The following is a 23,568-nucleotide window of genomic DNA, read 5'->3' on the forward strand; positions in this document are numbered from 1 at the left end:
AAAGAGAGGAGAAGATCGCGGGAGTGAGGGGGGGGGGTGTTGGTTAATCCCCTAAAGCATCCATATATTGCTGCTCCTCACTCGTCTCCCTGTGCTTGTAAATGGAGAGGAATGTAACTTGTTGTCTTTGGACCCTGTGCGTGGACGCCTCTGGTAAGGAGAGATTTATGTGTGCAGACGTTGCCCAAAGCGCACTGCTTATTTCTTCTTTAACTAGAAGCTTTGAAGCAGAGGGCGACTGTTCCAGAGAGACAACCATTATCTTAGCTGTATTTTCATTTCACAATGATTTATGTTTTATAACCACATTAGAGACCTGTCAAAGCCTGTTAGTGTTACTGTATGTCCAGCCAACATATAGAGTTGGCTTCAGTTGGTTGATATAACTTATTGGATGGTATTCTTGACATAGAATAACATATTCTCTCAAAAAAACGTTGGTCTTGTAGATTTCATCTGAGAGAAATATCTGGCTACTGTGTTTTCAACATAGTTAATTATTCCTCTTAAGTATTGCAGTTATCTTATATGAGGAATTCTTTACTCCTATCAAACAAAACTATCAATAGAATTTTCTAAAGTGACAACATGTAAAAAGAATTACAAAATGCAAAAAAAAAAAAAAAAAACCTTGAGACTCATCCCAGTCAATCAGATGACAGAAGTGTATCTGACCCTACAACACTAGTGCATTACACATTTCTTCAATATCTAGGCCAGTTCTCTAGTTTGAACTTTCCCTCATTGACTGTGGCTGATACAAGAAACATGTGATTTAGCAGCATCTAAGTACAGATCCCTTTTTCTGGGGAGACTTGTTTACACTGCAATCAACAGAAAGTGGACTCCTAAAAAAAAATACAAGATGCCTCTTCTGCTTTTACTTAGGATTTCTAATCTTCAAATTCTCTCTTGGCTAGCCATTCCCTCGAGTGAAACCCTAGATAAGAGGGGAAGGAGAAGAAGGGACCTTGGAAAGCCATAAAGTTAACCTTATATAAGCCGCATTAAAGAATGAATGTAAGCAAATGCAAAACAGAACGGTCGATGCCATGAAACAAAAACAAACAAGGTACTATCACCAGTGCGCACAGAACAACCTTAGGAATAACATTGTTCAAATGTAGTGAATACGAGAAGAAGCATTCCGGATGACCTGCCCAGCAATCCAGGTTTAACATTCGCCACATAAAATGCAACCCACAGGCTGTAAAACGACCTGTAAGGTTTTCAATAGATGGCCATAAATTGAAAGTTATTCCGGCACTGAAACGATATCTCTCTGTGTCATAGCCACTTTGGAGGACAGTTCCTGACAGTATGTGACCTGACAGGAAGCCAGCGCTGGGCTCAGTCAATAGGCCTTCCTGTAAGCCTCTTGGGCACTAGTCTTCTCAGGTATCGGCTATTTGGTCTGGCTGTATTGATACACTTTTGCGAAACCGATGACACTGTATGGAGTCGGTTCTTTCCCAACATGACAATCGACAGGGGATAAGAAAGAGTGCTTTTATCCGTCATAGAGTGGGAAATGGGACCGTTTTTTATACGATAAGACAACTGAGGAGATGGTTCTGTACAGTATGCATAAGCTTCCAAAACTATGCAAATGAATAGCTTTTTGCAGACAAAAACTATCTGTGTCATAGGAGGACTAGAAGGTTCCCTCATGTTACTCATCAGGAGATTCATTGTTTGAGTCTCTCCTCCAGGGTGAAGGGCCAAGAAGTCAAGGCTGGAGGGCAGAAGGGTCGGGGGGGGCTGATGTGAGTGCAGTCATCCCTGGCTAACCTCGGAGCTGTGAGCCTCACAGCTCCTTTCTCCTCCAGTCTTTCACCCTGCCGTGGACCCACGGCAGCGTAACAGCCTAATTTAGAGGGAGAGAAAGAAAGGGCGAAATCCCCCTTTCTCAGGAAGATTAGTGGCTGTCCCTTTGGAGTGGGCTGCGGGCAGGGAGCCTTTTTTCACAGGGTGCTTTTCTCTGCAAGTGGCCTGACCCATGGAGCACCTTCTCCGAGCGGGGCTCTGAAACCAGATGAGAGGCCCTGGAGCAGAAGAAACCCTCTCGTACCTCTCAGCTCCATCTTCCCTGATCCCCCTTCATTCTCCTCCTCCTCAGTTCAACTTTCAGCCACACACATCACCCTCGTCATAAACATTTCTCTCTTAGTACTGTCCCCTTTTAAAGACCTAATGCATTTTCTTCCATTGACATTTACATTTAGTCATTTAGCAGACACTCTTATCCAGAGCGACTACAGTAAGTACAGGGACATTCTCCCCGAGGCAAGTAGGGTGAAGTGCCTTGCCCAAGGACACAACGTCATATAGCACAGCCGGAATCGAACCGGCAACCTTCTGATTAATAGCCCGACTCCCTAACTGCTCAGCCTTCTTCCCTCGCTTCTCTGACCACAGCTCTCTATTCATCTCCACTTGGGACAGGGTTGTGATTGACAATACTGCTTGTCACTCACTTTCTTTCCAATCTAGCTACACTCACACATTACTGGACACATCTTCCTATATCCATTTAGTGGCCTGCTCATATAGGACTGCTGGTTGAACCAATGGGTGTAGCGTTAAAAGCAAAAGTTGAAACAGTTGAAACTTTTGTGGGAAGGGGCACCAAGGAAAGTAGGAATTCCACTCAGAGAATTCATCTCCTTCTAAATATACAGCCCGGCTCTGTGAAAGATGTATGTGACACCGAAGTCGAGGCAGTTCATTACTGATAGACACTGTTTCCACTGGCCTAGTTCAGGTGAAAATAAAGAGCGAAGTGAAGAAACAACTGTGACACACAGAAGTACTGAACAAGAAGAACTAGTACACCCTAGAAGCCTACAGGAGTTAGTTTACCCCAAGCCTGTGCTAGCCTGCCTGGCCAGACAGATGCGGGCCGTCAGAAAGAATGCTGGTACCCATTTAAAACCATTAACAAGGCCCAGAGAAAGAAGCCTGATGCATATCGCAGGCTGGCTTTACCAACAACATGCCCCCTTCAACCTCCCTCCCTCCTTCAGCTGCTCTTCCCCCTTGCCCCTGTCCTCCTCCCTGCCCTCCTCCCTGCCCTTCTCCCTGTCCTCCCCCTTAGCCTCCTCCCTGCCCTCCTCCCTGCCCTCCTCCCTGCCCTCCTCCCTGCCCTCCTCCCTGCCCTTCTCCCTGTCCTCCCCCTTAGCCTCCTCCCTGCCCTCCTCCCTGCCCTCCTCCCTGCCCTTCTCCCTGCCCTCCTCCCTGTCCTCCTCCCTGCCCTCCTCCCTGCCCTCCCCCCTGCCCTCCTCCCTGCTCCATGGCCTTCTGCACTGTCAGTTCTAGGGGCCAGATTGTCATTACATTTTCAAACCCACGGTGTCAGATTTAACAAGGCAAGGCATGTCTCTGTAAAACAGGACTGAAATGGGCTTTCATTAGCTGTCTTATTAAACTGGTTACGTGTCAAAGTGACACATAGGAGCGGTTGACAGCTCCTTATACTGGCACTCATGAATGGCGTTTCATCTTCCCTGTTTAACTTGTATCTGATTTGACATTTTTAAGGCAAAGTGTTTTGAGGGGCTGTGCTTTGAGGGACTTGTTTTATCCTTCAACATCAGGGGGAAAAAAGCCGCAGTGAAATCTTCCATTCATGTTCATTCAATTTACTGTGAATACATACCAAGGTTTGGTGGTGTATTCATGTTATGATGATCTGCATACTGATTACAAAACCAGTAGATATAAAAGGCTGCTCAAAAGTACAACAAAGGAGCGACCCACATGTATCTGATGCCGGCATGGGTATAAATGTCCCCCTTTTACCATGTCCACAAATAGAGAATTAAGGGTTAAGGTTTTCTGATGGCAGGCCACCAAGCCCTTCATTAAAGTAAATGATGGGCGTAGAGTAAAACTGAGAGTAAAGAGTAAGACTGCTGGACTGATCTGCAGCACCACTGTTTCAGTGGAGGTTTTTAGAAAATGTCTTTGTCAATCTCTGAAACACTTTTAATGTCCACCCCTCCACCAGCAAGCGTTAGTAATTTATAAAGCCGATACTCGGGAGGCAACGAACAAGGTCCTCCAACCTCATTATGGGGAGTTTTCATCACACACACACACATCACCCTTTTCATATTTAAAACATGAGACCTCTATCCCTCTCTCTCGCGTTCTCTCTGTATCTTCTCAGACCGGACGCCCACCCGCCCTCCGTGAGAGGTGTCGGATTCTCTCCATTCCTAACGTGAGATGGGAGAAGTATCTTGTTGAGAAATCCTGTAGGTAGTGCCTTACCAAAAAACTTGACCTCACTCCGACTTGCGTTTCTGTCCAGATGCTGAGGTTTGGTGGGGCTTTGTACAGCTGCCAGGGAGGCCACAGTGAATGTCCTACTTCTCACCCGCTTCTCTAAACAATTCACGTTGATGGCTTGTGGCAGGCCACCAAGCTTACCATTAAACGGAAATATCGCCACCGTATCAGAGAATCTCATTAGCATATCAAAAGGTACAGTAGCTTGCCTTCCTCGTCTTTGTCAGAGGACGCTGATGCGCTGTGTCATCCACTGCTGTGCCAGTCAGTTTTAGTAATTCATAGTGTTTATACTCGAGAGGTGAGAGCAAGGTTTTTGGACCTCATTACCGTGTTTTTCTTCAACCATTCTCTGACATCTTTGAAACACTTCTTTCTTTTCACGTGCTACCGATCTGTGGATCTGAATATGCTACAATGCAATGTTCTTCTTCCTGAGCTGTATACCAACATTGCTCTAAGGCCACATCAGGGTCAATCATTCAGTAGCTCAACAGCAGAAATAGGTCAAATTACAGTGCTTTGCATGAGGAGCATCACAAAGGAAAATCCAATGAAACCACAATGATGTTTCAATGAAAATAGTTCATCTTTATGTACTTGGGATATGGTGCTCAATAGTATTATGCTAAATATACATTTTAGTTAACAATAAGTATAGTGTAGCCGGGAGCCTCCATACCTCTGGTCAATGTGGTAGGGGAGGGTTTCTTGGGGAGATCAGAGAAGCTGCTGGGGTCCAGGCCTGATCCCTTGCACTCCTTCTTCTCAGACGCTGCCTGAGCCGAGGTCTCCATGGTGGACAGCTCAGAGGACCTGAGGAGGGGTTGAGAGAAACAAAGAACGGTGAGCTGGATGACAAGCAGATGTGGAAGAAGACCTTTTTGACGGTTGTGTGTGACATTTCAAATTGTTGCAGATTGTTTGTGTAAGTAGAAGTACAAAGATATACATGTCATAAGAAGAAGAAAGACAAAGAGTGTGCTCTTGTGTATTTTAAGACACAAAACCATTCAATAGGTGACATGAACCAGGATCTTCTGGAGGTCCTGCCGTTGCCAAGCACTGAGGCAAAAAGACACCAAAGCCACAATGGAGTCTGTTATATTGCATCATGTAGCGTGTCTGGTCTGACTATTCCCATACACATTTAACTAAATATAAAGACCAAATTGTACTGTAAGAAGGAAGGGAATTTATTTTTTTCTCGCTGGTATAAATAAGTCTGAAGACAATCACCATTCAACAAATTAAAAGCGCAAAAATACAATTAAAAAGGGTGTGTCTGCAACATGAAATAACAAAACGTTATTTATGTTTGAACGAGTAAACAACTTTCTCAGTGATGTGACAGTTTGTCTCCACACTGTGTAGTTACTATGTAACAGTAATGTGTTTGTGTCATTTCAAGTCATTCAAGTCCGTAATTGGTTGTGAAGCCAAGTTTCTTAGCTTGGTGTGATGAGTACATAGAGCTCCCCCTTCGTTTGTAAACGACACAGACCCACTGCAGGCTGCAGCCTCAGCCTCTGGGACTGTGTCAATACTTCCACATACCTGCGTGAATGACCGATGACTTGGCTGCATGCCACTTGTTTGAGTTTGTGAAACCTACAAGATCATCCTCGGTTAAGTGCAAACAAGGCGCGGTCTGAGGTGGAGAGTCGGGGCCCTTCCAGACACTCACCAACCTGTGGTCATCTGTGTCCAAACACATCCATTGTAGGTGTTTAGTAGTATGTACAGCGTAGAAGATGGATGAAGGGAAGTTAAGATTTCCAACAGGTCCATGTTTCAAATGAATGCACAGCATTGGTTAAAATCGAAATTGCTGGAAGTGGCTCAACTCGTAAAATAGAAATGTGTTTATGATTCGACATGCTCCGAGTCTATGGAAACAAATGTACGCTTGTAAAAATAATTTCCTACTTAAATCCTGCTAAAAAGGTGCCCTCAAACTATTTTTTTTTAAACATCCATTGAGGGATGGAACGCATACAGTACTGTACTGTGTCATGCATGTGGTGCTTTTGAGGACATTAACAATCCTTTAAGAGCTACAGTACTCCAAGGGACAAAAGAGATACAGTAAACACTTCTTAGACACTACCACACTAGTTCAGTTAGCAGTACAGTACTACAATGTACAGAACTGTGCAAGGAAAAGTCAGCCATGTTACTGAGAGTGAGCTCTAGTGTTAAGTTTTTTGTGGTTTCAAGCGTTTTCACCCAACATGTTGTGTCTGATTGGAGGTGAGATCAGTGTTTGTGTGTGTGTGGGTGTGTGTGTGTATGGGCCGGTGGCCATGCCGTTCCGGTGACCCTTCATAGGTGTTAGTCGCCTGTCCCCATGCCAAGGTAAGCCGATTAGAGGTGGGCAGCTAACAGGTTTAGGGGGGCATCTGTTTCTGCCTTTCTCCTGCCAAAGGCAAAGTCCTCGCACTAGTCTTGTTTCTTGACAACTCATTCATAGAGGCTAGTTCAGCGATATGAATCACAATTTGGGGGATTTAATTAGAAGCCGTTCTATAAATCAAGGATTGGTGAGTAGTCAAACTAAGTGCTCAGAGAGACAGTTTTTACCGTCAACAGGGGGTCTTGGTATAGATCCTTGTCAACAACCTCTACGTCAACGTTCTGTCCTTCAACGTGTGTTGTTGATGTCTCTGTGTGACTGAGGGTCCCCTCGATCGCTTTATGTTTCATCAACATCTGGAACATTTCATCACCTTCATCTTTTTTGCTTTTAGGTTCAGTAACCTAACCTGAGGAGGTGGTGGTGTAGGTTCAGTAACCTTCAGTTACCTTATTAAAACATAGGTATGTATTTTTGCAACAAAGAGGCAAACAAGTCAGATATATTTAGGGCTACGATATCAGAAAAAAAAACATATTCGACACAGTAATTCACAGTTTGGCTTAAAATGCGTCCTCAACTTCACCCTACACCCCCACCTCCTCAGATCTCCAGCAGGTCTTTGGATGGCCCACACCCCCACTCCACCCACAGTCTCCCTGCAGACCAGACCCATGCTGGTCTTCTGACAGGGGTGCCCGGCTCTGACGGGACAGTACAGGTGTCAGGAACTGAAAGGACAGATGGCGGGCCAAGGAGAACAAACAACAAGAGAGCATTTCTTTTCTCTTCTTCTGGTTGGCTGGGCAGCCTAGTGCAGCGCGCGAACAGGATCACAATCCCCCCCCCCCCACCCTTCTCCTCACCCAAGAACCCCTCCTCACCCCACAGCCCATGTGACCAGAGGCAGGGGAGGGCAGTGCAGGATGGGATAATCCCCTGCCCCCAGCCGCCTTCCTCTCTGTTGTTTTGTGCTGCCCCACACACACCTCTCTCAGTGACCAAGGCGGCAATGGCTGAGACCGTTTTGGGTGTTTCGTTTCTAAAGTGCAACATACAGCATTAGTCTTTGAGTCAGGTATTCCGTAAAGGAGTGTTTTTGCTGCAGCCACAGTGCTAGTTTTGGGCTGCATTTTTTCCCACTGAGGTACTGCTTCAAAACATTGTGGTAAATTATCCCAACAAATTACTGTGTGGTTCTGTGGAAAACCTGTGTCATCAAATAACAAATCATACCTCCAGTGCTGCACGGGGCATGCAGAGGACAGCTGAGACCTAACCATGTCTTTGATGATATCATCTGAGTTCATTTGTAATGGCAGGAACCATCTCTGAGGCGATGCAGCAGGGGTTGTCAAATACAGACAACAATCCTTGTTTGACAACGTTCGCTCGTACAAAAGGGAAAGAAGAAGTGAACTAGAGAGACAATCAAATGTTTGGTACATTATAAATTCTTCTGTCAGCCAGTAACCTCCACTGTCAGCCTTTACAGAGATTAATCACTAGGACATGCCACTTAACCACGCAAGGCCTTGAAACAGCCCAGACATGAAGTAACTCATCTCCTTCTGACTCTCTCTCTCTCTCTCTCTCTCTCTCTCTCTCTCTCTCTCTCTCTCTCTCTCTCTCTCTCTCTCTCTCTCTCTCTCTCTCTCTCTCTCTCTCTCTCTCTCTCTCTCTCTCTCTCTCTCTCTCTCTCTCTCTCTCTCTCTCTCTCTCTCTGTCCAGGCTTTTGTTAAGAAACCTGGTGTGTGTTTTCCTTAGCGCCTCATTCAGTTTCAAGTGTTCCTCTCTCCACTACCGTTCAGCAGATCCCCTTTCACCAACACTCGATGGAATGCAAACAGACTTCAAAGGGCACCTCTCATTTGAAGATTTCCAGTTTGAACTCCTCTTTCTTCAGATCGGAGTCCCAGTGTGTTACTGATGCTGGTACCACCTTATTCCTGCTTTCCCATGTAATTTCCAGCTATGTAACCTATGTATAACGGAATGTAAACGCTGTGTGGGCTGTCTGAGGTTGGATACCCCTGTGCCAACTCAGACGGCTGGACTTGTGCTGAGCACGTGTTTTAGGAGTTGGTGCTGGTTGAGTTGGTCGGCAGTCAAAATCTGATCTATTTCTGTTGTCCCTCGGGTTAACAAGGATCTAATGGCCTCTGCAGTATCTATTTCCTAATTGGAAGCCTAATTGTTTTACCTTCACTTAAATCACCATTCATGACAACTGTTTTTGACTCCAGTCAGAACGTCTGAGTTAAGATCGGCATTTTATCCACAAACCGTTTCAGTGCTTACCTTTCAGCAGTCTACCTTTCAGGAATTTGCTTGCACTGGTGGCACCTTACCAGGATCTCAAACACAACACACTAAAGTCTGAAAACTGTAAAGTCTGCACACTCTCCTCAATAGATCACAGTGTATTAGGAGAAGTCATCCAGGAAGCCCAATTCAGCTTACTTGCTCCTCCCAAAAAGCTACAGGCTAATTCAGACAAAATACAGCTGTTTTAAGATGGCCAAGGCCAGCCCTAGGCCAGCCCTAACCACTTTGGTCAGACCAAACCTGGATTTTCCTGGCATGTGTTACAAAGAGAATCATAAAAGCATTTTAAATTTGATATTTTATTCATTTAGCAGACACTTTTATCCAAACATTCAAATATAAGATCGAGGATCAGAACAGTCAAGAAATAGTCCATATTTATATAATTTCTAGTCACATCGCAAAATAACTACATAAATCTTTCAGCTACCCGGTGCGAGCATTTGCTTTAATCCTCTCTTCGCTAGTACTACTTTTCCCTCGAAGGCCACTGCTGTGCATACTTCCTGATTTTTGCCAAGTATTGTTTATACAACATTAAACTAATGGTTTCTGTAACTCTTTACACAGTAACCCATCTCAGATTCACTGTACTCTGCTGTATCCCGTCACACTACGCATATAACACGCTCCACAATTTGACCAATGCAACCACTTTTTTTCTTTCAACGAAGGGAGCTCTTGACTCTTCCAGGACGGACTGATAGAGGCACCAGAAGCAGACTCACTGCATCCCACTGAGGAGAGTAATGACAGTGCAACAGTGCTTACTATGTGGACAACCGGCACAGAGTGCACTCTCTCAGGGGTTGTGTGTGTGGTCATGACAGTAACACACAGAGTTCCTCTTTCTGCTGTCTCCTCAATTATAATCCTCCACTCCCAATGTGGTTTGGCTGTTGATGAATACATGCTTCATTACGTGGTTTTATCTCATCCAGTGAAGGTTTGAACTTTTGAACTCGATTCAGTCTATCGAACAGACAGGTATTAGGTTTACACTTTGAGATACTTAGTTTACACTTTCCTCTAGTGATTGTGCCTTCCTTAACATCCCTTGGTTCATTCGATCTGAACAAACACGAAGACAATCAGATGCTTTGTCCTGAAATTGTGAGTTTATTTTGGTATCAGTTGTTATCTGACATCCTGTCTTTGTGGGTAATGTGGCGGTGTGTAAAGTGACAGAGATATGTTTGGTCTGGTCCTGTGGGCATTAGGAGTCATTGTTCCTCTAAAGCAGTATAATCTACTCCCAGGAAAACCCACAATATGTTTCAGTAGCACTTTTGCCAGCTTGGTGGAGAAAAAAGAACTAATAAGAAGCATTATATGGCTGATATAATGTCAAACATATCATCAGATACTTCTAGTTTGGCTTGTTACAATAGATACAGTAGATGTCTAGGGAATGTGTCTCTGGTACAAGTTTGGGCAGCACGAAGGGCACATTTGAGATAGATGAATCACTGTTTCCGGAGAGACATCTCCAAATAACACTTTGAACCTCTGAAAGGGCAGAACAGTGAACAAGAGATAAAAAACGTGAGGTTCACATTAGTCATTAGTCTGATTCAGAGGCAGAAATAAGTGGTGTGTGACATGTCCCATTATGAATGGGTTCTTCTGGTCAGTGAAGCAGGGCACGCGCATTCTTGAGGGATAGCCTCCGCGAGCAGGAGGTGCCCGATTAGACGATGAAGAGCACATGTAGCAGAGGTGGTTAGGTGACCTTATCACCTAGAAGGAAATGGGCTTTAACTTAGTCGATTAATACAGTCTATGCAGCCACTCCAAGAAATGTCCCTGTACTTACTGTAAGTCGCTCTGGATAAGAGCGTCTGCTAAATGACTAAAATGTAAATGTAAAAAATACATTTAAACCCATTGATGACATTCATATGAATGGCTATACAAATTGATTTGAGTCCCGAATTGTTGGGTTGAACTTCAAGACCATATTTACCACAGAGCCCAAGAAAAGACATCGAAAGATCAAGACAAGTCTTGTGGATGTGCCCCAGTACTCCATGCTAGTAGATGCAATATCCTGTGGTTGATCTCTTTGTCTCTCCTGACCAATGGCAAACAGATGTTGAAATCACAACCTCAACACAATTACGAGGAGGACTTCCAAGCTGATAGGTTCAGTTTTTTACAGTTATTTCAATAAAAAAAATACAGTTTTAGCTAATTTGTGATGCTGCCCATAGCTTTTTCTTTCACTTTGTGATGAAGCTTGCAGTCAGGGGAGGTGCAAGACAAATTTGATGTATTTTGTAGCAAAACTCTTCTTAAACCGAGATTGTTTGGCAGGGATCTTTGTTATGTCATGTAAGTTGGTGGTTTTCTTAGGGGGACCCCCTGGTTTTAGGTGACGGCCAGCTGTCACTAGTGCCACATTGCTGAGTCGGCTTCCTCACAACATTTGGCCCCCAGTCATTTATTATAAATGTGTTGTTAGCACTCACTCTCAACAGTTTCAGCTGTCAATACTCTCACCAGCTACTTAGGCGATGGTGGGTGGTGTGTGCAGAACTTGTGTCGGTGTTGTGTGTGCGAGTGTGCGTAAACTGTACATGCCCGGGAATCAAAGTTGGTAGAAATCAAAGTTGGTATTCTCTGCGCTTAAGTTTCTCTGCGGTGCGACTTCCGTGCTGTGGCTGTGGGCGTTTATCATTCCACTTTAACTGTTTATGAATGCCGGCATTATCTCGGTGAGTGTATGGTGTTAGTGGGCAACGTGTCAGCTGCTTGCCGACTCAGATCCCAGCCCTTGGTGACAAGAAGGAGAGACCCCTGTTGTATGAGGCCTTAGTGTGTTTATATGAGTGTGTGGGGTCACAGTCTTGCCAGCTGTCAAAGCACACTAAGAGGTGACAACTACAGAAACCCACATGACATGGAAGCAGCGGGCGGCTTCACACTGACAGCGACTTCCAAACCCACCCTTCCTTTTCGAATCCGGCCAGCTGAGATGGGTTCCACACTTCTCGAGGACAGAGGAAGAGGAGTCGTGCGAGAGAGAACAGGCCTCTTCCCTCACCTCTCCTTGGAATGTTCTGCTATACCGCTACCACCTGTTGAGGCTACTCTGAACTCACAGTGTGAACTGCCCACCATGGGACAGCCTTTCATGTTCTCAGATCCTAAAGACAAAGACAGCATGGACCCATACGATCCCCATTCAGCTCCTTCTGATGGGGAGATTACCAAACACGAGTACACCACAACCTCAGTCTGGCCCGGGCCCAGAGTCTGCCTAAGACAGAGAGAGAGAGGAGAGGGAGAGAGAAAGGCCCATAGCAGAGACGTGCAGGGAGGAGAAGGAGAGAGGAGCCGATCGCTAAAGACTACCACATGGCTGCCAGCGAGCCTCCCAGCTCTCTCCCAGCTCTCTCCCAGCCTCCCAGTCTATCAGACAGGAGTCTGTGGCCTGGCAGAGAGTCAACCATGTTTGGAAGTTAATATTGCTCATCAAATCGAAAACCGTAAGAAGATGAGCCCAACCACCCAGCCCCTACAGTTCAAGCCTACTTTAGCTACGGGAGGCATCCGGATAAATCACAACTTACAACCAGGCTTCCCCTCCCTACACAAAGCCCTGCACTGGAAGCACAAACAGACTGCCCCCCCCCCCCCCCCCCCTGGTGAATGCTCGTGGCCTCTACATGGACCCTACTCGCTCTCTGCATCACATTAAGACCGACTCATGCCAAACACTGGAGACAATGCACCATTGTCTCGGAAGGAGTTCCCGTCAGTCTTCTAAACGCCACACAAACACACATACACTTAAAACACACTAAGATTATTTTCATTGGTAGTGAAGAAAACACAGTAAGTGTTTGATGCAGATCCTCTCCGCCAGCCACCACTGAAAAGTTACTTCCTGAGGAAACTGCAGATCACCCTGTCACTGTGCCCCAACAGGAGTTCATGATGGGATGAATCAAGGTAACCCGCTTGAACCCCATGTGAATTATCTCTCTCCCTCTACTCTCTCTCTCTCTGTCTATCTCATTCTCTCTCTGGGTCTCTCTATCTCTCTTTTCATGCTGGGACCTTCTTGACAGACCTCAGTAAAAGAAACTAGTTGAGGTCGTTGAGACCTTGGAGTCTGGAGGCCCCTTGACTTCCCATTCTGGTGTCTCTGGAAATGCAATTTGAGACTTTGGAGGAAAATGGCATGAGTAGGAACAAGAGAATTAGGCCGAGATGCATTACTTTAAGAAACCTGGAAAGACTGCTTCCTCAAGAGAAACCAGCTCCTTCATAATTGTACATTCTTGCTTTTGATGAGGTGGGAGTGCCAGAGATGATTGATGAGGTCAATTACTGTAATGAGCTTGTCAGTGATTTCAACCTTTAACTGGCTTGTTAAAGACACATTGGGCTCTTTCCTGGCTTTGAAGTGTTGTTATTTTACACAGACATATGGTTTGTCATTCTCTTTTCGATTGCGAGAGAAGCAAAGACCCAATCGAGGGTGACCTGCCTCTCCCTGAATGGCTTTGAATGTATTTGAGCATGGCTGGGGCTGAGAGGGGAAGTAGGGATGGAGAGGAGGATGAGGGCTATGCTGTGTTCGTCTCCCGGATATGATGCGATCCTGTTGAACCCCGAACACTTGAGGAAGAATGAGCCGGATGCCTGGAGGGCTGCAGAACAACAGCCACTAGAGAATTGGGATTGTCCACTTGCCACCCAAACCAAAGCAGAGAGGGACTTGAGAGGATCCCAAAATGGATGTAAGCTATCCCATCCCCTAACTTCTCTCTTTCTTTTCTCTCGTTTTCATTTCCCCCCCACACTTCAATCCTTCCATCTCGAGTACAGGCCTGCCATGAGAGACCACAACGGAGCAGTTTAAAACATAGCTGTCTTCTTACAGCTCCCTAAATGGCCATTAAATACCAATCAATTCAGCTCTAGTGAGAGTGCATCAGCCTCTCCCACACAGATCCCTACTCTGGACAGGAACTTCTGGACACCCAGCTTTTGTTCAGGCAAAGGGCCCGGACATGCACTGACCACAGGGGGCTTGCCATTCTTTTCACCATTGAATGTATAATTGCATAACATCAGTACATTTGAACAATTTCTTTCATACTTCACCTCTGGGAAAATGGATATGGACCAGCTGTATTTTATCCAGGTCAGCCAGATTCTTAAACACTATTTCGATTTCTGCAGTAATACAAGAACCATTGGCAGAACCACTGGACCCCCTAGTGGCCAGACTATCACTGTTCCACCGTTGGACTAAAGGGGACTGCAGTGTAGGAAGGACGAGCTGCGTTGAACAGCTTCATTGACCCAGTACAGCATAATGTCTTAAGTGTTTAAGTTCAGCAAGTTGGAGGTGTGTGTGTGTGTGTGTGGGGGGGGGGGACCACTCTCCCTTCTCAACTTCAGAGATCTCTTAGTGGGGGACTGAGAAAGAGGGAGGATGGATGGGGTGTTCTCCTCACAGTCATTCAGATTTCTCCCTTCTTTGCTCCACCACATGCTGCACGACATTGGTGTTTGTTTTCACAAAGTTTCACCCCGTTTTCCACCAGTGCGGTTCATTGCATTTTCCACAGACTCACTTCCAGAGAAGAAAAGGGCCAGATCAATAAAGCGGGGGAGTGGGGAGCGATGTGTGAAAACGAATGCACACACAGAGGCTGGCGGGCTGACTGGGGAAAGATGAAAGTGACATCGCCACCGTGGGTCTTAGCGCCCTGAGAGAGGAGCCCCAGACCAGGCTGAATAAGCTGAATAGCCCATCATTTCTTTACATCCTTTCTCTCTCCCCAGGCATGACTGCTGGAACTCTTCATTCCACACAATGGCAAATGCACTAAAACTTTTTTTCTCATGCAAATGATTTTGAACCAGGGCATCACATTCAATTACAAACACACCCATACACATTTCATACATAGCGGTAGACACACACACTGAAATGCAAACCCCAAGTGCTTTTCGAACTGAGAATATACAGTATGTCTGGTCCGAGTTAATATTTAGTACTTCAGTATTTCTTATTCAACATTACAATTTCAAAAGTACGCTTTCATCCCAAGGCTTTCGAAACCATTTTCACTCATTTTGTACTTAGACTAAGTAATCTGATACTTTTTGCTGTAGGTCCATTTCTGATGCGTTTGTGAAACCCTGTGTTAAAATACATTTGTAACCCACAAAACTAGACAGATCCTTCCCCCCCCCCCGATCAGCATGCTCAAGCAGCCAAAAAGGCAGCCCTCGCCTGAGAAGTGTGACATCATTAAGAACATTTAGATAAAGTAAAAGCCAACAGCAAATATAACAGTACAAAAGCCTGGAGGGTTTGTTGATTATTCAGCCTTGAGAGCAAACAACAAACTTTCAATCTTTCAACAGTCGGTACACAAGTCCCACTGACCTGTCTGATCCAGGGATTGGCACACACACTTCCACGTAATTCAAGATTGTTTAAATCGGTATGTGAAAGTGGTTGAGGAGTAGGATCTGTGTACTAAGAGTGTGGTGAGTGGTGCATTGTGAGACACTTTCATTTGGAGCCAAGTGTTTGCATTGCATTGCTGGAAACAAAGTTATATTTTGATATTCAACTATACAGTATGTCACTGACAGACACTTTAAAGACCAAATGTTGCACACATATACATTTTGTATGCCTTTTACTACAATGGAAAAACATCTTACAGTAAAACAATACCATTTGAAAGAATACTTGAACAGCCACAAAAGCTTTGGTGAACAGAGGCACCTATATGAACGCTCTAAAAGGATTGGCGCCGGACTCAGATCACATCTCTTCACATATGGATCAAGTTGCAAGACAGAATTTTTTGGATTCCTATGTCAGATAAGTTCAAAGTGCAAATGAGATGTGAAGTTACCCCGTGCCTTATTTGTCCTTGACACGCAAAGTAATGCTACAAGGCTATTAGATACTATTTCAAAAGCCATATATACAAATAATAATGTTAAGCATAAAGGAAATGTCATATTACTTTGGTAAACTTCAGAAGTTAATCAATGCACAGCCAGCATCATCATCACTGAATGGTCCTACCTTGCGTGTTTTCTTTTTCTGAACCGATTCTCTTCAATTCACTTTGTCCGGTGAATCGTTGACTGGCACTGATTCCGATAGCTGTCAGTAAAATGATACATTTATGTATGAAACGCACACATACCTATGCATCAGTAAAACTGACACAAAACTCCATGTGCTCCGCGCCTTACGGAAACTTGTTCTAAACTCTACAAAGTTCGAGACACGGCATCCCTCGACTATTTTACTGGAGCGCAGTTAGTCATCTAACTTTTACAATCCATCATAATGAAGCGGAAAACTTTCTATTTCCTTTCGTGATTATTCAAAAGCATTGTTCTCGTTTTGTCTTATTGACGAAATGTAAAAACTCGTCTAGGTTTAATCGTCAGTTGTTCTAGACATGCGGTGGAGATATCTTCAGGCTGATCTGTTTTCAATCCGATCCCCTTTCCCCCCCTCGCCTCTCACTCCTCCACCTCTCTGGTGAATTGGGCCATTTGCTGCACCAGATGGGCCGGGCTAACGGAATTCAGCAGTTAGACTCGGTGAAGTTAGATAAAGTTTCATTATTGTACGATTTCACGGAATATTGTGAAGAGCGTCTGTATGAGGCCATTCGCATGTCAAGACCACACGACATTGATTTATTATTCTCAGATTTAATGAATTGATTCAATTAGTACTTTATTTTACTTTACTTTACTTTATAATGCTTTATATACTGGCTGACTAAATTGCATGATTTGCACACACGTGTCACATATTTGTTTCATAATTAGGCCTACTCTGAATGGAATTAAACCAAGCAAAACATTTGAGAAAGGAAGAAAAATGTATTGTTGATAAAACCATTAAAATCGTTGAGTAAAACCAGTCATAAAAGGCTAGTTACATTTTTTACTTCTCCAAACGAAGAGTTTACTGTCCACCCGGTGACAAACGACGAATATTTTACGCTAAACAGCGAAACCTTGTGGTGTAATGCACTTTCAGCTTCAAGCTTTCTCACAAAACTAGTGGCTATAATGAAGAGTAAATGTAATCTGATGTATTTACTCTGTTGGATTTCTGGATATGATACAATAAAATTCAAATCGAATGCATTTTATTGTACTTGTACTTTTAATGTGCGCTTCTGATTCACCAAAATATAGCCTACTTTTACTTTGTTGTTCATTGCCTACTTATACATTGAAGTAATTATGCTGTGTCCATTACAAGTATGTTACTCGTCTAGCTGGTATGAGAATATCCATGTGCACTGCTCTTGTTGCCCATTATTACCTTTGCCTCTGTAGCAACCAGCCCTAAAGAAATGTTATTGAACCCATATGAATCAACCCAGAATAATACAAAAGTGATGAAAGATTTTTAGAATGACAAGGGATGAAAATAACACACACCAGTACCAAGCACCACTGATCGCCACAACCTGTTCAGCTGTGTACATCTCTATGATATGGCCCTGTTGTATTGCTACAATAGGAGCTGTATGTATCTCTTCTCTTGTCTGTACCCCAGTGTCTCTGTGGCCCTGTGTCCTTGTATACGTCAACGGTGGAGTTCCCCACCGCCAGGCTTACTGGCCTTTCTCCTGAGCCAGCAGGCCGGACAGGCAGGAATGTTAATGAGCTCCCAGAGTCCGTGATCACAGGAACAATATAGCAGAGATGAAGGTGGAGTAGTTTACTGTAGTTGAGGTTAGCCAGAGAGAAGGAGAGGAGAGAAGAGAAGAGCAGAAGAGGGAAGGGAAGAGAAAAAGACAGGAGAGGAAAGGAGGGAGGGAGGGAAGGCAGAGGTTTGGACAACATACTGTAAGTTACTTACTGTTAGTCTCTCTGGATAAGAGTGTTTGCTAAATGACAAAATGTAAATGTAAATATGGGAGAAAAGTGGTTAAGAGGCAGCAACAACTTTCGATAGTCACATAACCAAGTGATTGAATACATTCTTACATTGTTACACAACTCTCAAAGTGAAGAGAGACTCAAGCATCCATTATCAAAGTGTTTACAGAGTAAATATTCTCAGAGTGAAATCATTACAGCGTTCAGTTTCCGTGATTTGGCATGTGAAGAGAATCTGCCATGATAGGGATAGTCTTGATTACGTCACACATTTTCTTCTGTTTATAACAAACTTGAGTTACCGGTACAGTTGAAATCACAAAGATGTTATTGCCTTTTTACAAGTAGTATTTTGTCTCTGGGAGAAAAAAATGCAAGTTCATGGTAAATTGACGGCATATTGACTCTAATGCAGTATGTGAGGGCTATGCATGAGAGAACATTATGATACTGATAAGGATACAAATTGTAGGACACAGTGTTTGAGTCTGTGTGTTCGTGAAGGGACCTGTTGTTTGAGGAAATTGAGTTTAATCACATCCATCAAGGAGGCTACAAGGTTAGATATCTTTGGTGACTCAGAAAGATCTCCTCTGGTGCACAGTACTGTTACTGGCATTGTCCTTCTATCACTCTCTGCATTGCTTAGTTTTCCTGGAGATTAAAACTGTCACTCAGTGTCCTTACGACTCCACAAAGTGATCTTTATCACAAGCAGAATGATCCCCGTGAATTTAGGCCACATTGTCCTTCCGAGTGTTCTTTTTTGTTTTGTACTCACTGCCGTTCTGTTCATTTAAGTGGATAGAGAACCGTTCGACTGGATGAATGTGTGTTTGTTGAAAAGCATTGTCATCTTGTGGTGTAAGGGGGTACTGCAAGCATTCTATTTTGGGCCAAAAGTGTATTACCGCTTACCGGTACATGAAAGGTGCCTCCACATCAAAGCACGTCCTCTGGCAAAAATCTGTGAAATGGTGACTCCTTCAATAGACTGGACCAAAATAATACAACTTTGATACAGTTACAAGGGCATCCAACTCCAGCTGCATTCATGTAAATCTCACCACACGATGACGTGAGCTGGCAGTATAGAGCACTATTCTCTGCCGGCCAAAGTACCCAGGGTCTCTGTGACTCACCCCCCCATCTGGCTTTAATTCCCCCAAGTGTTGTGTAGACACAAACCCTGCAACATTATAAGACCTGACCATACATCCTTTTCCAGTAATGGCCAACCATTTCTCTCTGTGGGGTCTGGAGAAGGTTGGCAGAGTCCCTGTAAAAAAAAGGTCCTGGTGTTCCGGGAAAGCCTGGTCACATCAGAGGGTTGTTTCGGAAAGTGTTTGTTTCTCCTTGAAACAGTGAGAACTATATTTTTTATATGTGTGCTCAATTTAGATTACAATCAGCTTCCCAGTCGACAGAGATGAATAACGTACAGGTGGCTGTTGTTTACGTGGGTGACATCTCACACAATGAACTCTAGGGGGCAGCAGTGACCTGATCAATGCCCTGACTAACGTTGAAATGAAGGAATTATTTGTCTTTGCTGGATTTCTCCTGAGTGACAAATTTATTCCAATTTATCAGTGATTCATTGCAATAAGAAATGTGAGTTCACTGTTAAAGATATCATAATTATCAAACCATTTCATCATTACAGTGTTTGAGTATTTGTTCATTGTGGCATTAGTTGGCAACCAATGACCCCATTGACCCTTTAGGGAACGCAAGCCAACCATGCATTCATGCCTGGTCGTGTCTACAATTTTGTAAGTATCATTATACAAGTGGGAAAATTTTACTTAGCAAAACCTGAAGTCTGAATTTTGTTCAGACTTTCTGTTGTGAAAACAGAACAGAAAGTCTTATGGCTTATGGAATGTGACAAAGAATAATGAAACTAAGTGAAGAGCGGTATATTCCTTGTGGCATCAGGCAGGCCAGCATTTCCTTGTCTCTTCTTGCCTCACACTCAGGAACGGACTTCTTGATGTTGGGTGCACACAAAAACGCACACACCCACACACACTGCGGTACTGAACAACCATGGCCAGAGGTGGAAGCAGAGATCAAGGTTTTCTATGTGTAACCACTGCAACTAGACAAATGACATGGCGACCCTTGGCTCCACGTCTATGGTCACTGGTGACAGGTGTAGGGAGCCTCAGTGGAGGGGACATTTTATTCAGTGCATCATTGGTGATTTCCCATCGTTGTTTACCCTTGTTTTCAGCGGTGGAGTGGAGTCTATAGGTCGTCTATGCGTCACCCTGTGTGTTCTCCAGGCCAACCGAAGAGATGTTATAATTTACAGTATCTACATAAACTATACTGTGTCTAGAGGGCTAATCAAGCAGATAGGCGGTCAGGCTATCTGAACCATCAAAGACTCCTCCAGCCGGTTTGATCCTCTCTTTCAGAGCCCTCAGAGCAGCGTCTGTTCCTCCTATCTCCTCAGTGGCCACACGAACAAAGAGCAGATAGCCACAGATCTTTTACCTGAGGCCATTTCAGCAGGACGCTCAGTTTGTTTCTCCAGTCCAATTTGACGGCGGTCGTGGTGTTCAGGTCTTCCTCACAGCACACACACACAAGCCCGGTGGAGCTCTGTTGATCTCCGGCTGGAGATCTGTTCGGTATTAACCCAGCCTCTTTAACACATTAAGATTATCAACGGATGGGCTGACTACCTCAAGGGTTTCTTTGAAAGGATCGGAATTCAATTGTGAAATCAGAACATTGTGCCTGTCTTGTTTGGAGGATGATCCACTATGACCCTCCATGAACTTTCACTGCATTTATGAAGACAGAGACCTTTTGTGTTGTTATTCTCTTGCTGACCAGGTATGTTTCGACCTGCGTACTGGAGCACATGCTGGTGGCCTATCTGGTGCGGTGTTGCGCTCCGAAACGTGAGCCCACGAGCATGTGCGCTCGCTGTGCTCCCAGCTGCAGATGCCCAGATAAAGCCCAGCGGCTTCGTGCGTCACTCTCTTGTCATGACACTTTGATATCTGCTCCCTTTCAAGCGGGCCCAAACACTGGGGAAAGGCACAGGAGCCCAGGGGAGGCACCAGGCTCCGTCCAGATCTGCAGTCTTGATACAGATACACATCGCCCAGCACAGGGACAACACTGCAAAGGGGAAGAAACGCTCACCATCCCCCATTTACCTCTGACTTTCTCTGGGGTTGTGCCTGTGGGTGAGACGAGGCCTGGAGCTGGACTAGATTCAGCAGGTCCTTAGTCCAACTAGGCCTGGTACTTTCTTTCTTTCTGAGGGAAATGTCGGGTTTTAACGCTCGTCAGTGTCACAGAACCCTCTATTGCTGCTGTAGACATGTTTTCCTGCAAGTTGATAACAAACAGTGCTATTCCGGTTCCGAGGGTCTGAAGATGTCTGGCTAATTTGTGGTGGTGAGTTAAACACTACACAGATGTGTGCGATCAAGGCATTTCCTCTCATGACATGCCTGCCCCCCCCCCCCCCCCCCCCCCCGCCCTTTGCAACATTACACAGCTACGTCTATATATGGCCGAGCATTTCCCCTGCTCTGTCTGATTCCCCTGCATGACCAAACGTCTAGGAAGCCCTCGTCTGAGACAGAAGAGGAAATGAGACTCGGCCTCCTGCTCTCTGAGAGCTTCACTGGAAAAGTATCCAGTTATGTTCTCCCAATTACCATCCAGTTGTGACGACGGATCCTCCTTCTTCTCGTCTCTGAGGCGGCGATAGCGCTACGACGGGGCCTCCGGGATTGATGATGAGGGTCAGACGTGCCACATCTGAGAGTCTTAATTCCTCATGGGTGTGTCTCATTGAACAAAGGTCAGAGGTCAGTTCGCACCCCCCCCCCCCATCCCCCCTCTCTTTTGTTGTGGTTTCTTCCTCCAGCTCCAGTGATCAACCAAAAGGTACTTTGATGTGCCATCACACAGGCAAAAGGGAGGGAGGCTCTCCTCAGACAGGTGAGTGTGATGAAAGAGAGATGACTGGACATTGTTGACCCTTTTTTGCAGCCACTGATACTGTATAAAACACCTCCGCCGTGGACCGTACAAACTGTGAGCCGGGCCCCCCGAGCACTAACCATGTTACGTGACGTGATTTACGTGTCACGCCACTGTGTACGCCACTTTACGCCTATAAGTGAAAAAACCATCTCGAGGCCTTGTTGTGATTGATGGCAGAAGCAGAGGAGGAGGGAGGGATTGAGTCGGTGTCCCTGTGGGGATCTGATATTCATCCCCTCAGAGAGACCAGCCTTGCTCTCCTGTTACCCAAGCCCACATGCGCCGTTGTTGCTTTGTGTGTGACGGGGTATTTGAGGAACAAAACACAGGACAAAAGAGCTTTTACGGACCCGAAGCAATTGCTTTGAAAGGAAAGTCATATTATTCCCTTTAACACAGACCTTTAGTCAAGGAGAGCTATTGAAACTGAGTAAACAACTCTCTCACTCAACACACTGTACATGTAGGCCGACCCGGTTTAGCGGTCGACCAATGACCCTCCGTCATTGGTCGTACTCTCGCTGAGGCGGACAGTATTAATCACAGGGTGCCACATTAGCATGGCAGAAGCCACAGGTACTACAGAATAGACATTTACATCGGGATGTCCTCATTTCTTCATGAGTTAAAGTGTCTTACAGACTTGGCAGGCATTGGCAGGTGAATCACTCTTGTGTGGTCTGACCCATTAACACGGTTGGCTACTTGTTGGAACACACATGTCTAGCGAGTTGCCGGCCTGCAATGCCCAGATAGCCGACCCTATTACTCAATGGCTATAGTACACCCATAATCACTGTAAATCTGTCTGAAATCCCATTATAGCGCTACCGAGTCTAGACCGAGTGATCTCCCTGCGTCCTAATGACAAATAACCCCTCAGGGTGTACACAGCAACATCCGCCCCATCACACAAACAGCAGTCCAGCAGCCTTAATCCCAAGAAAAGAGAAATCCCTGTATAATCTGGGCACAACATGGGCAGGATGGCAGCTGTAATCTTTCTGAAATGTACCGGCCTGTGTGTGAATGACTGGAAGTCAGCAAAGCTCTTTTATGTATTTATAGCCGTGTGTTTTGTTTATTTTGTGCTCGTCTCCACTTTCTTTTTTTTCTGTCTCCTGTTTCCCATTTCCAAGCAAATCTGTCAGATTGGACCTAAATCAGATTTATGAACCGGAAGGATGTTCCAGACAGACAAACACGTGGATTAAGGGAGAAAGGCACATTGTCGCAACACAGGGGAAATGTTTACCCTCTACAGTTGAGGTCAGCACACTCTTTCCCTTGTCCCTGTCCGTGTCCTCATCCCAGCCACTGTCCCTGTGTCTGTCCTCATCCTACCCAATGTCCTGTCCTTGCCCTTGTCCCTGTCCTCATCCTAGCCAATGTCCTTGCCCTTGTCCCTGTCCTCATCCTATCCAATGTCCTTGCCCTTGTCCCTGTCCTCATCCTACCCAATATCCTTACCCTTGTCCCTGTCCTCATCCTAGCCAATTTTCTTGCCCTTGTCCCTTTCCTCATCCTAGCCAATGTCCCTGCCACAGCTTCTGTCACTGCCTCTGTCACTGCCTCGTTCACTGCCTTGGTCACTGCCTCTCTATCTCTTAAATGTACTCTGAAATGAATGTATGGATGATCCTTCTCAGTCTCCAGATCCTTGTGTG

The 23,568-nt window shown here is 45.0% G+C and overlaps 1 protein-coding gene across 1 annotated transcript in view; it reads right to left on the minus strand.

Moving 5' to 3' along the window:
* Window positions 1-16,476, minus strand: part of gli2a (GLI family zinc finger 2a) — a 59,621-nt gene extending 43,145 nt beyond the window's left edge. Inside the window, exons 1-2 of the mRNA XM_062456966.1 lie at window positions 16,050-16,476; window positions 4,976-5,109 (exon numbers count right to left, since the gene is read on the minus strand). Coding sequence (XP_062312950.1) covers window positions 4,976-5,090 — 115 coding nt within the window. The 5' untranslated portion in view covers window positions 5,091-5,109; window positions 16,050-16,476. The remainder of the gene's footprint in view (window positions 1-4,975; window positions 5,110-16,049) is intronic.
* Between the last annotated feature and the right edge of the window lie 7,092 nt (window positions 16,477-23,568).

This window comes from Osmerus eperlanus, chromosome 3, assembly GCF_963692335.1.
Source record: "Osmerus eperlanus chromosome 3, fOsmEpe2.1, whole genome shotgun sequence".
In the NCBI taxonomy this organism is placed as follows: Eukaryota; Metazoa; Chordata; class Actinopteri; order Osmeriformes; family Osmeridae; genus Osmerus; species Osmerus eperlanus.